General features: G+C 44.2%; 1 protein-coding gene across 1 annotated transcript; it reads left to right on the top strand.

Annotated features, from left to right (window-relative positions):
* The first annotated feature begins 1,560 nt into the window (after positions 1-1,560).
* PLEKHB2 (pleckstrin homology domain containing B2) lies at positions 1,561-15,513 on the top strand. Its single transcript, XM_058843747.1, has 8 exons — positions 1,561-1,668; positions 4,935-4,982; positions 5,595-5,747; positions 6,481-6,583; positions 7,490-7,529; positions 9,737-9,826; positions 10,944-11,058; positions 13,080-15,513. The coding sequence occupies exons 2-8, from the start codon at positions 4,946-4,948 to the stop codon at positions 13,214-13,216; spliced, it is 675 nt and encodes a 224-aa protein (XP_058699730.1). The 5' UTR covers positions 1,561-1,668; positions 4,935-4,945; the 3' UTR covers positions 13,217-15,513.
* The last annotated feature ends 209 nt before the right edge of the window (positions 15,514-15,722 follow it).

Below are 15,722 nucleotides of genomic sequence, written 5' to 3' on the forward strand. Positions count from 1 at the left end.
ATCAAAGTTTCCTCAGCAAATGAGGAGCCCAAAATGTTTAATTCAAAAGATCTCAGAATGATAAGCCTAAGAGATGCTTGCACGGATTTCCAGCATATGCTTGAGTTTCTGGCAGACTGAAGATCTGATCTTTGCAGGATCTGTGTCTCTCTCCTGCACCCTCAGATGGGATTTGTGTGGCACTTCCTGTGGCTGCGTTCACAGCTCTGACCAACTTTCCAGGCTGGGTACAGTACAGGACATGGTCCCAGACAGCTACAAAACAAAAGCTTGATGGAGATAATTCATTCAGGAAACACCTGACAGTTGTCTGATGAAGTTTAAAATGGTTTTAAACCTAATATGAAAACTAAAGTTTTATATGAACCCAAACAGCCAATGCTTTTAACACGTGCCAAAAAGGCAGCTAGTGACTGTTCACCTTTCATCTGCTGGATTCCCAAATTCTCAAGAGGAGTATTTTTCATTCCAGAAGAAAACTGCTCCCTCCCCCGGTGTAAAGGTTGTCTTGCCTTCTACCACCAACCTAATAGCTCCAATTCTGAAAATACTTTTTCAGCAATGAAAGTGACAGTTTTAGCCTACTACATAAATAGAATTTGCCCTACACAAATCTCATTTACTGGTGGTTTCTGAAACCTGTTCCGTTCACAGATAGATGATTGCTTTTTATCCCTTCTGTTCTGCCTGCACCACTTTTCTGGTCCTTCAGAGATACATGAAAGCAAAGGCGACACTACAGCCTTGAAGTACACGGTCACAGGCTTTCTATGTAATTTCTACTTAGAACTGATGTGCTCAAGAGGAGATAATAGATGGGTAGGAGGAACTTGTGGAGCTTGTTGACAGACTAAGTCATATTGTAACTATGATGAATATAATTTCTGTATTATCTCATCTTAAAAAAATTGATTGAAGCAAACAAATTAATGATTTTTTTTTTCCTTTTTACTTACGGTTGTTACAATGGTCGTATTCCCTCCTCCTATGCTGCCAGAAGGAGCTTGGGAAAAGTTCTAATAGGAAATTCCATCAATCAGGGGAAATATTACATCTCCCTAAGAGGTTATTCTTATTTGCACAGTAACTATGTCATACATTTTTTGCTAGCGATGGAAACACGTGGCGGAGCTGGCTGGTGAGTGCCGGCAGGGCGGGCAGCCCCGGCCCCCCGAGAGCTCGGAGCTGTGAGGCGAGCACGGCCCAGCTGCGGCTCCTGGTGCCTTATCTTATGTAAGAGGTCACCGACCAACCTGCCCTTCCCGGCCTCCAGCACTTGTATCTGCCTGAACAAAGCGCCTGCTACTCCCTGCTGTGGTTCCAGGGCGTGAGATCAGGAACTGCCGAGGAGAAGAAGCCTGATCTGCTAAGTGCCGTGAGGCCGACACTGTGCCAGCCGCCGGCCCGGGCAGGAGGCGATGTGTTTAACGCGCCGAGAAAGCGCGTGTTGTGCCGGGGGCAGGCATTAAGGGGCACGGGGTCACTGTTCCGCCCCAGCCGCTCCTTGCCGGGAGCGGGTCCGAGCCGGGCCGGGCCGGGCGCTCCCCCCCCGGGCTCCCGGCGGCGGCTCCGGGCGGGCTCCGGGCCGGGCGGCGCGGGTGACGTCAGGACGGGGCTGGCGCTGCCCGCGGGCGGAGCGGGGCCGGCGGCGGCCGCGGGGAGAGGAAGGTAGGGCCGGTGGTGGGGCCGAGGGGAAGGGGGCCAAGGGGGCCGGGCTCCGGGCTCCGGTGGGCGGCCCGGCCGCCGCCAGCCCCGCCGAGGCGGGTGCGGACCCGGCCGGGAGCGGCGCCCCGGAGTGGTCCCGGGGCCCGGCTGTCGGCGGCGGGGAGGGCGAGACGCGGCTCCCGGGGCAGCCCAGGCCAGGCCAGGCCAGGCCGCTGCTCGGCGGCAGCTGGCGGGGATGGAGCGCAGCCGCTGCCGTGCCCAGGCCGGGCAGAGCCGCGGTGAGCCCGGGGGCTGCCGTGGGGCTGTTCCGGGGGAAGCGAGCACCGCCCCGCTGCCGCACGGGCTGGGCTGGGCTGGGCTGGAGCCGCAGCCTCGCTAGAGCCGGGCGATGGCTCGGAGAGCACGGACTGCCCACGGGGAAAGGGCCTGCGCAGCTGGGCCAGAGCCAGGGAGATCCAGAAATAGCAAACTTGCGCTGTTGAAAGCGGGAGGGGGCGGGTAGGGTTACGTTTGATCGCTGAGCTTCCTGTACTCTACCCAATGTACTGAGAGTAAAGAACCCTGAGTGTCCGGGCACTGCTGCTCACCGCGGTCCATAGCTGGGTCTGCTGTCTCAGCCCTCCCCAGATACACGGATTGCGGGGTCGGGCCCACCGCTAGCTCAACTGCAGTAATCACAATTGCTCGAGTGATTACAAGCTGCAGGGAAAAATACTTGATTTGTTCTAAAGTGTGTTTTTTCAAGAAAGGGAATGAAACATACTGTTGGATATTCCTCATTATATTCCGTGCAGAAAACTGCTGTTCCAGGGAGCAGAAAGGAATAGTTTCACCCCTTTGCTACATCTACTCTTAACTCGAGTTCAGTTTAGAGAGTGCTACTCTCTAAGTAGTAAGTGAGTTTAGAGAGTGCTACTACTCTTAGATTTCAGTCACCAAAGCACTTTTATTTCATATTCATTATAAATTAATTTATCTTTGGTTAAATCCTATTTTTCATGTTGGTGGCATTGGGCTAGTTTAACAAGCAAATACTATTCAGATTCAGCTGATCTTGCTAGGCTATCTTCTGGCTCTGCAAATATGCTTTTAAACATCGTGTGGGTGGACTGTGAATACTGTATAGGACTTCAAAGGAACCCTTGTGCTTAAAAAGGACAGGGAAGAATATCTAATTGTTTTTGCACCTCCTACTTTAAGTGCTGACAGATTGTTCTGTGTGATTCCTTGCTCTCTCTCCAGAGCTGAAGTTTTGGGCACTTAAACTCTGAATTGGGAAGGGGTAGTTGTTGCTTCTCAGGTTGCATGCAAGGTGCTGTACAGCTGCTGAAGCCCTGTTCCCTCTTGTATCTTTAGACAGCTTTGAGGCCTTCTGAATGTGAGACTTTGTGAGCTGTTCTGTAATCACAGGCAAAGCTCAGTTTGTCAAGGCAGAAATTTTCTTCTTTGGTTCTTCCCATTTTTGTATTTAAGTTAAATCTAATTATGGTATTGTGTAACAGAGTAGGTTTAAAGGTAGCAACAACATTCCATGGCCTAGTCTAACACTTGCAGCAGAACTGAAGTTCATGCAAATTCTTTTTTGGCTTGTAGACTATGAAACAGCCTCCAGAAATAGTGATTTCACCTTATTGGGCAAAGTGGAAGACCTGGAAACACAATTAAAGACACCTGTTCCTGTGAAAATGAGGAGCAAGTAGACATTTTCCTTATAAAGGAGAAGCAAGGGGAGAGAAGCCTGTACTGGGGTGGTGGCACAATGAGGCTCAGGTCCTTTGTACTACTTTGGTACTTTGGAAGAATTAATTTGCCTCTATTTCTGGAGCTCGCTCTCTGCAGAGGGGTGACAAGAGCATGCTCAGACCCCAGAGCAGGTCCAGGTGACCATGATTAAAGCAGGACAGGAGTCTGACATTCCCTTTCTGTGGGCTCTCAGCAGAATCTTTTCCCAGCAAGCTGGTGCAAAAGTCAAGAGTAAGAGGTTTATCCTGGAGTTCAAACTGTACCTGCAGCTGGTTCTCACCATCATATCCAAGCCTGTGTAGGATTCCTTAAATATGAAATCCTGATGGTAATAATCTTGTGCTACAGTATTTGCCCGTTACTCTGAAGAGGACACAGCTACAATATCCATCAGGAAATGGATGGATGCTTACTAACTTTATATTTTACTGGATTACAAAACACTTCTTTTTCTCTCTTCTCCTCAGCTTTAAACACATTCTGCTGGGAGGAGTTGTTCTGTCAAATCTGCTGTGCCACCTTTCACACCCTCATGGCTCCCCCTTTATGCAGCTACCAGTGGAATGTTATTTGTTAGGTTTCAGTGTCTGTCTCTCATACTGGCTTACAGGCCCCACAAATAATTTCTAAAAAGCCTTCTTCTCTCGGGGAGCCTTAAAATGCTTCTGTTCTTGCTTTTCTACTTCAATTGCACCCAGATAGTTGAGTTTTTATAATCTCATTTAAAACAATAATCAGAACACCATTAAGCTGTAAAATAAAACCTCATTTTCCAATATATCCCATGCTTGATCTCTTTTTTAAGGATGCTCATAAACCAGAATGCAGTGGCCGAGTACTTAATGTCATGTGTGATAACTTGAATTTAACACAGAGTCCTTGCCATGCTATTTCAAGCTTCATTTAAAAGCTGAGGAGAACTAAGAATTTTTATGGGCTTATCTTTTACTTACTTTAATTCTTCTTGGAGTGAGTTAGTGATGATTTGAAAGAAATACAAACATCATAACATAAAAACAGCTTTCTCCTTCCTGTTTAAACTGTTTCAGCTTTTGTTTTGACTGGACTTTGAGCCAGTGAATGAAAAACACAGAAGAGGAAATACAGAAAAAAAAAAGAGGCAGGTAGAAGTGAGGGTGCTTGGTAACTTGAGCCTGCAGAATACAGGAAGTACACGTATGCAGAGAGAAGAACTTTGAAAGGAACTGGTGGTGAGTCAGGAAGCAGTCATTCCAGTCTGTCTCTTCCCCATTTTCTAAGAGCAGTATCTCTAGGCTTTTGTTTGTCAGTTAACCATCAAGGTGCTCTCTGACAGTCACACTGGATCACAGCACTTGCATGTTTGTTACATCCTACAACACTGGTTGTGCTTACTGAGTATCTTCAGCTGAGATCTACTGCGTCTGCAACGTGAGCTGGGTACATGCAGCTGTAAGATGGTACTGAGATGCCTCTTTCTAATGTGTTATTGTGAAATACTGAAAATTGCTTTTCTCCCCCCTCCCCCTTCCTCTTCTGCCCACTAGATTAAGCAACAATGGCATTTGTGAAGAGCGGATGGCTGCTCCGGCAAAGTAAGTCATGGGTCCTTCTCTTCCTTCTCTCTCTGTTCACTTCAGGGATTTCTTCAGAAAGCATCAGAGCAGTTTAGTAATTCCCAGATTTTCTTAAAATGAGCCTCTAGTTCTGTGGGTTGTTTTTGTTGGGTTTTTTCCTTTTTACTGTTAGGACACATCACATAATGACGTGTCATGACAGCATTCCCGTGTGACCTTTGGGTGCTCCAGTGGGAAAGAGGATATAAACATATCTGAGGTGTCAGACTGGCATTCAGCTTCAGATGCTGCTCCATAATTAGTGCTCTATAAGTGGGGACTTAAAAATTTTACCTGACACCTCAGCTTAGTGTCTTTCAATTAATCATGCCCCATGCTTGTTCCTGCAGTAAGTTAGAACTAAAGCATCATGCACTTAAAATAAAACCAGTTTTGCTTGAATCTTAGATAAAATATGGCACCCGATTCTCTAATGTTCCCAAGTGGGGATGATGTCATACAGGATTTTGCTTGGCACTTTGGAATGTTGTCTGGGGCAACTGTGAAGGATTTCTTGGTTTATTTTTATTAACTTTAGGACAGAAATATTTCCCAATATGTGCCCTCTAAAGTGACTGTCTGATTTTTAAGGTACTATTTTACGACGTTGGAAGAAGAACTGGTTTGATCTGTGGTCTGATGGCCGCTTAATATTCTATGATGATCAAAATCGCCATGATCTAGAAGATAAAATCCACATGAGAATCCACTGCATCAACCTCAGAGTGGGGAATGAATGTCGAGGTAAATAATGAAATCTTCAGGATTTGTGTATCCAGAGATTCTTTACAGCTTCAGTGCCTGCCCAGCATACCACATACAGCACTACTGCAGATGTAAACACATCCAAAATGTGTGCAGCTTCACTGTGCCTGAATGCCCCCACCTTCCAAAAAAACTCAACCCCACCAACTGCTAAATTGCTTTAGAGATACCCATGGTGTGGTGTCAGGGTGGCTGGGTTAGGGTTTGATACTTCCTGTTAAAACTCAGTGAGGAGAGTGTCCCGTGCATGCAGGAGGATGGGATGTTCCCAGCAGGACTGTGTCTGATACAGAGCGTTCCTGGTGGAACCACAGTGCTGGCTGGACAGAGAGGCAGGGCTAGAAATGGGAAACCTCAGCAAATGCTTTTCCTAATTTCATTTCTAGCATTTGTTAATTCTCCACTTGGTGCTGACAAAAGGGAAGGACACAAGTGCTGGAGAACATCTATTGCTAAATATGGATTATGATATGGATATGGAAAAGTTTTGCTGTGAGGCACTTGCATTTCGTAGCAAAGGTGTTGAGAGCTGCTTTCAGGACACTCTAAAGAGTAAGAACAGGTTATTTCCTTCTGGGACTTGTTCTGATGCCATGGAAGGCAGCTACAACTGGCCCTAGTTTATTTTGTCCAGACTTGCATAAACTGACTCCCTTCTTGTACATGTGATGCTGTTTATGCTTCATAACTCATCTCTGTTTTTCCCACTCAGATTTCCAGCCTCCAGAGGGGAAGCAGAGAGACTGTTTGCTGCAGATTGTTTGCCGTGATGGGAAGACAGTCAACCTCTGTGCAGAGAGTGCAGATGACTGCCTGTAAGACAGCCAGAGAATAATGGTTTTGCTGCTTCTCCCTCTTTTATCCCTCTTCATCTCTCTCTCTAGTTATTTTCCTCCCTTCTGACTTTCAGAGATATGTTTTAAGAAAGTTTTCAAGCAAATAAAAACAGGTTTTCGGTGACAAAAAACCCAGTAGCTCTCCTAGAATTTGTCGAGCTCATGCAAAGTATGTGCAAGTTAAGTCACTGAAAACACTGAAGGATGAGGAGGAGTAGAAGAATCTGATTAATATGATTAATGCAAGACTTGTTAAATAGATTTTTTTCAACTTTTGCCATTCTTCAAGAGCACATGATGTGGCATTAGCCCAAGGACATCCCAGTAGCGATAGGGGGAATATTCCATTAGTGTGAACTCTCAGCTGAGCTGGGCTGTGTAGAGTTAGATGACTTGTGTGATCATTCTTTGCCAAGAGGTGTGGTCCATGGAGCATGCTCCCAGCCCCGTGGCAGGGGAGGAGCTGGGTGAGGTGTATCTACCTCCTGGGAGCTGCAATAGCAGCAAATCTGTGCTCTCATCAGCACAGATTAACTGTTCTGCTGAGGTGCATCTCTTCCTATTACCTCATCCTAAGCATGATTTCATATTTCCTACCTCGTGTCCTTGCAGTAAGGGCCTCCAAATGCATCCATTCCTCCTCTTGTTCCTCCTCATTCTTTCACAGAAAAGTGGTTTCTACAAAGAAAGTAGTTACTTCTCAGTCTTGGTGTAACACTTCTGTGCATTTGAGTGTCTCTTTAGCCATTGACTCATGCAGTATCTTAAACTTTGCTCCTGCAGTACCTCAAGTTGCTAACCTTGTTTGTTTCATTGACCTGAAAGAAAAAGGTGACCTTAATTTTTATCAGTGTTCCACTAACCAAGGTTTTTTTTTCTTTGCAGGGCATGGAAAATTGCTCTCCAGGATGCCAGGACAAACACAGTGAGTGTCCTACCTAGACTTTATTCTGATAGAGAAGCAGCACTTCAGTGTTATGTGTGGTCCAGCAGTTTAGTTCTGAAATCATGTTCCATCTTCTCTGCTAGAGAAAAGCAGGGCCATGAGCATGATAGTAAAGCTTGTGGGTGGGGAGAAGAATGATTCTCTGGATCACAAACACATCCTTGCAGCCAAGTCCAGGCAAATACATGCTGTGTGGAAAATAATGATTTTAAGGAATTATTTCACTGGGCAGAACTGAATGTTTGGAAAGCTGGTCTGTGGGCACTGAGGCTGTGGGCAACAAGCAAATCTTCTGCAACCAGCAAAAATGAACTTTTCACTCCTAGTGTTTGTTGCCTCCCAGGTGGGCAGTGCTAAAGGAAGCTTACTACACAGCAGCTGCTTGTTAATGTACATCCATCCTACTGTGGGATGCTTCTTGGCAGAGACATGGGCAAGAGTGAGATGCTTGGAGGGGGGTGCAGGCATGCTGAGGAGGAGTGTATTATCTCTGCATTGCCATGCTAACTGTGGAGAGAATCAGGACTCATAGAAGCCTCTTTGTGAGTCTCCTGGAGAGCTGTGTCTTTGGGCAGCCACATCTGTTCACTTGTGGGTATTGCTAATTTGTTTTTCCTTTAGACTGCCTTCCAGAGTACTCTGCAGCACTAGCTTTCCTTGGATGACTAGGCTGAGCCAACCCGAGGTGTTTCTGTTTCAGGGGAAATGCTGTGTTTTGTAGAAGTTTATCTCAATTTCTGATGGGTCACATTAACATTGCCACTGTACTGGGGCATCTGTCAGATGATATAACAGATTTTTAGATACCCAAAGCAAAAACATGGCAAAACTACCCCAGACACGATTGCCTCTGACTGCAGCCATGCTACACTGCCTGTGGCCTTAAATGAGAAGTGAAGGATTTGGCCTCATGCAGAGGACACAGCACTCATGGTCTGTCAGCTCTAGTTTTAGGGGCTTTATATCGCCTGTGTGTGAAATGGTGACTCCTGGTTTCAGGAAATGGGAACTGCTGTTTTCATGCCTCTGTCACTGCTGCCAGCCTTGATAGATGGCTCAGAATGTGGCACTGCTGACCTTGGACAGCCAAGGAGGACCCCTGCTACTCAAAGTAGAGCAGGTAGCCCTTGACACAAGTAGATACATAAATTAACATTTTCCAAAGCTATTAAAGGTGTCCAGCAAGGACGTGGACTAACTGGGTAAGTGGGTTTGGGTCTGTAGGTGCGTGACAGAGTTTTCAAAAATACCAAGCATCCAGCAGTGCCTCCTTATTTGACTGGAATAGCTGGGTGAGCACCTTAGCTTTGAGAACTTTATCATTTACAGGTGTTTGCAGGCTTGTGCATTGCTTGTACAAAGATCCCTGTGGCAGGGCAGAAGACATTTACTGCTGTGAGCAGATTTCTCAGGTGATGGAAATACCACTTCATAAAGTATTTTAACAGTATTTCAAGCAATCCTTAGAATCTTCACCATGAGTTTGACTTGGGATTTAACCATATTATGTCCTCAAATGCCATGATGTCATCAGTCCGAGAGATAATACAACATCTGCTGTAGATTTATTAAAATATTCTCTTATGAATTAAAAACTAGGAGCTGGATTTTGCCTTGGAAAAGGGAGCAAGAGCATCACTGTAGATTTTGGATATTAGGGGAAGAATACAAGGTTAGTGTAAGAAATCTTAATTGTCTTTGAGAAATGACTCTAAATGGACTCAAGTGTTACCACCTTTGCCTCAGGTACCACTTTTGGCTACTGTATTTGTTTCCTTTACCTGCTTCTGCAGAACTTGCTGATAGTACTCTAGGGTGCCAGGAAGCAGCCAGCTTAGTTGTGAAGATTTCTTTATCTGAAGATAGGAAATGAACAGGAGGGTAATTTCTAAATCTGAGGCTCTGGAATGGTGAAAGGAGTCAGTGTGCTTGCATGTACATGTATGCATGTCTGTGGCATACATACAGGGAAAAATTTTATGGCTCCTTTCTGTGGTTGGTCAGGAATTTGTATTCTCCCAGGTACTTTATTTTTGCAGCCTTTACAAGGTACTCACTGCTTTCTTAACAGGAAGTGTGGCTAAAGGTTACTTTTTCTTTGGGGTCATAATGTTTTAATCCTTAGACTGCTGTAACCATCTGTCTGTAGGAACAGGTGCTAACTGCTCTCTATCCATGGTGTTTAGGGCTACGTGGGATCTGATGTGATGTATGATGAGACAGCCATTTCCTCAGCCCCTCCTCCCTACACAGCTTATGCCACACCATCACCTGAGGTAAGGGTTGCAGTCAGGAAGCATTATCATGAGCGAGGCAGCAGGAGCAGCCTCCTGCAAGCATTCACAAAGTGCTGCATTGTACTCTTACACCCAGCTTTAAAGCTTTTACAACAACAGAGAGTAAGGAACTGTCAGTCTATTGTTGCTCTTATTTGAGATGGATTGTCTTTGAAAGGGATGAGGTACATTTGGTTGGGAGGTGTATAAAGGGGTGGCTGCTCAGTGAACTTGGAAAATAAAGCTTCTGGGAGACAGGGCAGAATTTATTTGGCTGATCTTCAAATACATTGGTTGTGCAGCTTCTAACATAAGGAGGTGTAACTACACTTTCATGCTGTGCAAGCACTGGAAAGGTGTAAGATCAGGAGTTTTAGAAATAGGGTGTAATGGCTGGAGCTGCCACTTTAAACACATAAGGATTTTGTTGTAGCAAGATGTCACAGCAGCCCAATAACTCTAGTTCCTGTACACAGTTCTTTAGCAGTGAAGGAGCAGCTTTGGGACCAAACCAGGATTTGTTGGGGATTTCTCTGTGTGCTTAGTGATGTGTAGTAATATGTGAGGGGATAGTTTGGAGCACTGTTGCTTGTTGCACTATCTGCTCCAGCCTCTCACTCTTGTTAAGAATGAGTTGTGGTGCTGGAAGCTTTTTCTGTGCAGCCTTCTCTTTTGGGAAAAAAGATTACTTCTAAAACATACAGTTCTAGAGCATTTGTCTTTAATCTGACATTTGCTTGCAGTGTACCCTCTTGGAGGGTTGGTTGGAGGTTTGGAGGGATTCCTTCCTGGTACTTCTGGGCTCCCCAGAGAGCTGTTGTTGGCAGGAGGGCAGAGAGGAGAAGCTGGCAGGGCTGCTGTGCCTCTGCCTGATTCAGGCTCTGCTTCTGCTGTTGCCTGTCCAGGAAAGGAAGAGAGTGAATTCTGCTTAGGAGTGCTTATTTTTTCAAGCAGCTGCTCTGAATCCATTCCAGGGAGTAGATTTGCTATAAGAGAGCATGCCTGGATATTTGAATGGAGCTTCAATTACATTAGAAATGAAGGCAAGTTGAACAGTGTACTTAATTGGTTCCATAGTAAAGCATTCTTGTGTGACAGACATTTTTCATTTCACCAGGTTTATGGCTATGGCTACGATCACTACAATGGTGCGTATCCCCCAGTGGGCCCTCAGATCTTCTATGCCTCCAATGGACAAGCTTATGCTGTTCCTTATCAGTATCCCTACCAAGGTAATCAGCCACATCCTCCACCTTCTCACTGAAGCTATTTGAGTCAATCTTTCTAGCTTTAGCTCTATTCATCACCATCCTTTACCAGCTACCACTCCTGCACATAAGGAAAGAAACCTGACCTGTAACTGGAACCAAGTCCACCCTTTCACAACAAAGGGAGTGCAGTGAAATTGGTATTAAGGGATTTAACCTTGCCCATGTGATCTCAGCATAGTTACATTGCTTTATACACTCCTTCTGAAGCATACAGGGCTCTAATTACAGCATGTTTTCTAAGGAAAGGTACAAGAGCCAGAAGAAGATGTGATTTTGTGATTCAGTACTCCATATTAGGCATTGATGGAGCTTTTCATTCATTTGCTGCTCTTATACCTAGTTTAATTATTTAAATGTAAGTTTCAAAAGTAAATCCACTCCCAGAACAAGGTTGTAGCTGGTTCCTTCCCTGTCTGCTGGAATTGCTGTAAAGAAGCATTTCAGCCACATGAAATCTTCTGTTGCTCTGTTCAGGTTTGTTAGCTTTCAATCTCAAAAACAGGAAGCAAAGAGTAAAACTGTAGGGTGTGCTTTTAATCAGTCACCTTAATTTAAGGGTTAGTTTTGCATAGAGCCCCAGTCCTACAGAACTGGGTCTTTAGAATTGTATGGGTAATACAAAAGAGAAAACTAATTGTTTATCATCTGACTCTGCAAACAAGAATCTTTATTGAGAATTTTTTATTTCAGTTGAGAGAGATTTGGTTTTGGTTTTTTTTTTAGGTTATTTCACTTGCCTTTTCCATTTTTTGTTATAAGGGAGATGCATCATCCTTTAAAGCTTTTAAAGTTTTCTTCATCTAAGTTATTGCAACCCTAAGATACAGATGATATATATTCAAACACAGAGGAACATTTGTTCTGTTGCTTCTGAAAAGCAGTAGCTTTTTAAAAACCCAAGAACTGTTTTTAAAAACTTCCAGCAGGCCTTGGAAATCAAGGCAAACACATGTGATAGCAATGCAGCATCAAACAGTATCTCCCCTGACTGGTTTGCAAGCCCAGTGTGTTAAATGCTGGTTACTGGTTGGGCATAGTTACCAAGGCTCCATGGTTTCCTTCACCAGGGTCACTGCAACAAAATCATAGAGTTCAGATTCCCCACAGCATCTCACTTAACCCCTGTGCTTTCTGTAGCATTGCTCCTTCTCTGCACTGACATAATCCTTCTCAGGGGGGAGAGTCATGCATTGTTAAGAGTCAATGAAAGCCTTCTCTAATTATATTTAGTTGGATTACTTAAGAATCTGTTACAAAACACCACTGTGGGATTTTCAAGAATATTAAATCTCCCTGAAATGTCTGGAAGGAAAACCAATACCGTTATGTTTGCTTTGCAGCTAGGAGCTAAATCAGAAAACATGGCAGGTGAAGCTTGTACAAGTCTGTTACAGAGCAAGGGTCAGTCGATGGCTTCTTGAGTCCAAGGTTAATTTCTTACTACTGGCCAATTTCCATCTGAACAGAAATGTAGCAGCTGTCACCACCCTGCAGATCAGTCCAGGATGTGAAGGCTGCTGAATTGCAGCAGGCAGTAAATGTAAATAATTGAGGCACAGTTTCAGACAAATTACTGCCTTGAGACCTGCCAAAGGTTTTTTCAGAGGTAAGGGGAAGAACTAAACTATTTACCTTAACTTCAAGGCTGAATCAATTTTTAGACTCATTTTTTTTACATTAAATCCACAAAGTGAATACAAGTAATTAATAGGTTCTTTGCAGAACAATGTTCACTTTTACATTTGTGATAACTTTTCCTCACAGATATTAAGCTGTTACAAGGCTAGAAGTGTTACTAGGCCCTTGGATTTAATTAATGTGGAGGCTGAATCCGAAGCAGAAATGTATTCCACCTGTGCAGCTGACAAAATATTAGTGTTCACTTGAAGGAAGGAGGTAAAAGAATGGCCTGTTTAGAAATTAAAGTGAATGGTATTAAGATACACATTTCTTCTGCTCTCCTCCCATTTCTTATTTCCTAGGACCTTATGGCCAGCCCCCTGCAAACCACGTCATCATTCGAGAGCGTTACCGTGACAGCGATGGAGATCTTGCACTGGGCATGCTGGCTGGAGCAGCAACTGGAATGGCTCTGGGATCATTATTTTGGGTCTTCTAGATTACCCTTTCCTTATCTCTGTAGTTCCAAAACCCTTTATTGTGTGCAATAATATATTGGCAATGTTGTTTACTGTTAAACTTTGAAAAATGCAGTAGTTATTTTTCAGTAGTGACATCTTAATAACTGATTCTTAACTGTCTTAATGAGAGTTTAAAGGCACCATTTAGTTAAGTGGTTGGAAATGGCATGTGCTGCTCTTGAATTCTGGTCTGATGTTCAGAGTTATAAGGATCAATATAACACCAGTGGTAGCAGTCACCTGCTTTATTGGGGGGAGGGGTCTAAGATCTAGTTCAAATAAGAGATTAACAGGACTCCTGCATTAGTAGACACATACTACTGGCTTTTAAACATTCCCTGGAAACACATAGAGCTCAGCAGAGATTCCTTGGCATTAGACAGTCTGCCATGCTTGAGGTTTTTTTTTGTTTTCAGACTTGCATGCAGATGGTAATGTGTTTTCTTAGGTGGAGCCCTGTACCTGCCTCTCACACCATCCAGGTGAAGTTGTCTCTGAGAATGTATGAGCAAACCACTAAGAACTGGCAGCACTCCTCAATTCTTTTATTCTCCCAGAAATGTGAATGACCGGTGGCAAGGAAGAGCAGTGTTTGTTGTTCTAGCTCCCTCTTTATCCTGATGACTCTTCTCTGGTCAGATGGAAGTACAGGGTCTTTAGCTTTGCAGGTGTTTGCAGAACAGCAGCCTCAGACACTGCACCAGCTGCACTGTTAGGAACCAGTGTCCAGTGTCTGTGCTCATTACTGCCATGGCTCTGCAGAGGCTGCAGGAGAACTTGAAACAGGAGCTTGAACTGCCCTTGCTGTGCTGGGCCTGCCAGCCCCTCTGCAGGCAGGAACAGTCAGGAGGGGAGAGACAAGCAGCACAAGCAGACCTTGCACACAGGCACTTTGGTATCAGCTGCCTTGCCAGGGCTAGGATAGGAGGCCTGCCTCTTAGCCACCAAGCTTTCCTGAACCAGGTTTCTTATTTGCAACTAAATTTGAGCACAGCTGAGCCTGGGAGTGTTCCCCTCACATTCAGCAGGTTTCATCTTCCTTCCATAACTTGGTAAGAAAAACACTCCAAGGCCTTTGCTTGTATGTGTGGTTTCTCTACTCAGTGTGCTGTGGCCTGGCCCCGGGAGTGCAGCTGTTTTGTGTGTTACATGGCTTCTTCTAATCCATGCTGAGCTGTGCTTGGCAGGGAAAGAAAGCTCTCAAGAAATGCATGGGCTTTCTTGTTCAGGTAAATAAGGCAGGGTGCCTAAGTTGAGTTCTTATAGTAAGAGGACTTATTTTTATACTTCCACTTTTAGCTTCCTGTATTTGCATACTGTTTTAATGTTAGGTCTTACTTATGCTTCCATTTAGAAGAAGGTTAGTTTCCCTATGGTTCACAAGGTTTCATGTCAGGAAAGATGAAAATAGATGAGAACTTGCACCCATATAAATTTAGCTGAAGTCCCAATCTTCTCCATTTTATCCTAAAACGCTCTTAGCTTTGTCCTACTTACTTAGGCAGTAGAGGTCCTGGACAAGAGTTTGTGTAGCAGCCAGGGGAAGCAGTAGGCTTTCATGAGCCATAGGATTAACTCAACCAAATGGAATCACTGGAAGTAAACAGATGTGGCTGCTTTACTAAGAGTGGCCTAATCCAGGGAAGGTAAACTGCTTTCAGGAGGCTGGCTCTGAGCTGTACACCAATGTGCATGCTTGTCCTTTCACAGTTTAACACAAGCTGCACGTGTTCTGCCGCTCAGATGTACCCAAAGGACATTCTGGAAGTGCAAAAGAGGACTAAAGTGAAAGTTTCCTATTGCTAGTCCAAACCAAAGGAGGTTGCAGTACACCACTGAAACTCTCTTTGAGACCTGGTAGCCTTGAGATCAGAAAGGGATGGAATGTAAGTGAACAAACATGTTTACCCTTTTAAAAAGCCCTTTAAGAGGTGAATTTGATTGCAGGTCTATGCTGCTGTTTGGTTTGTGCTTTGCAATAGCAAGTTCTGCAGAACACCTCCATCTCCTTCTTCCTCTGTGATTCTTAACTTGTAAGGAGTAGGGGAGAATAAAACAATTGGGCATTATATGATTTTTTTTAATTTCATAATGATTGGGAAAGGATAACACAAAGTGAATCAGCTGGGTTTTTGTTTTGGTTTGGGCTTTTTTTTTCAGAACTGTTAGTCACAGCAGGGGAACATGTATTTTGTGTTTTCAGGAGATAATTCTGTCTAGGTTCCCGGTTTCTTCAAGTGAAGTATATAAAATAAAGATTGTTGATTGCAAAACATTCCTGGGTTGAAATTCAAAAGAAATTATCTTTTTAAAAGTTCAAGTTGAAGTAATTCTCCATTAAGAAAATAACCTTACACTTCTCAATGGAAAAACACATTACAAATTGAAGCCAATGATTCTAGTTTTAGCTTGGAAACAATGGGATGCTTTTATACAAAAATCATAAACTGTTTTTCTATCTCAAAAGCCCAGGCATTTAGAAGC

The sequence above is a fragment of the Poecile atricapillus genome, chromosome 8, assembly GCF_030490865.1.
Source record: "Poecile atricapillus isolate bPoeAtr1 chromosome 8, bPoeAtr1.hap1, whole genome shotgun sequence".
Taxonomy (NCBI): Eukaryota; Metazoa; Chordata; class Aves; order Passeriformes; family Paridae; genus Poecile; species Poecile atricapillus.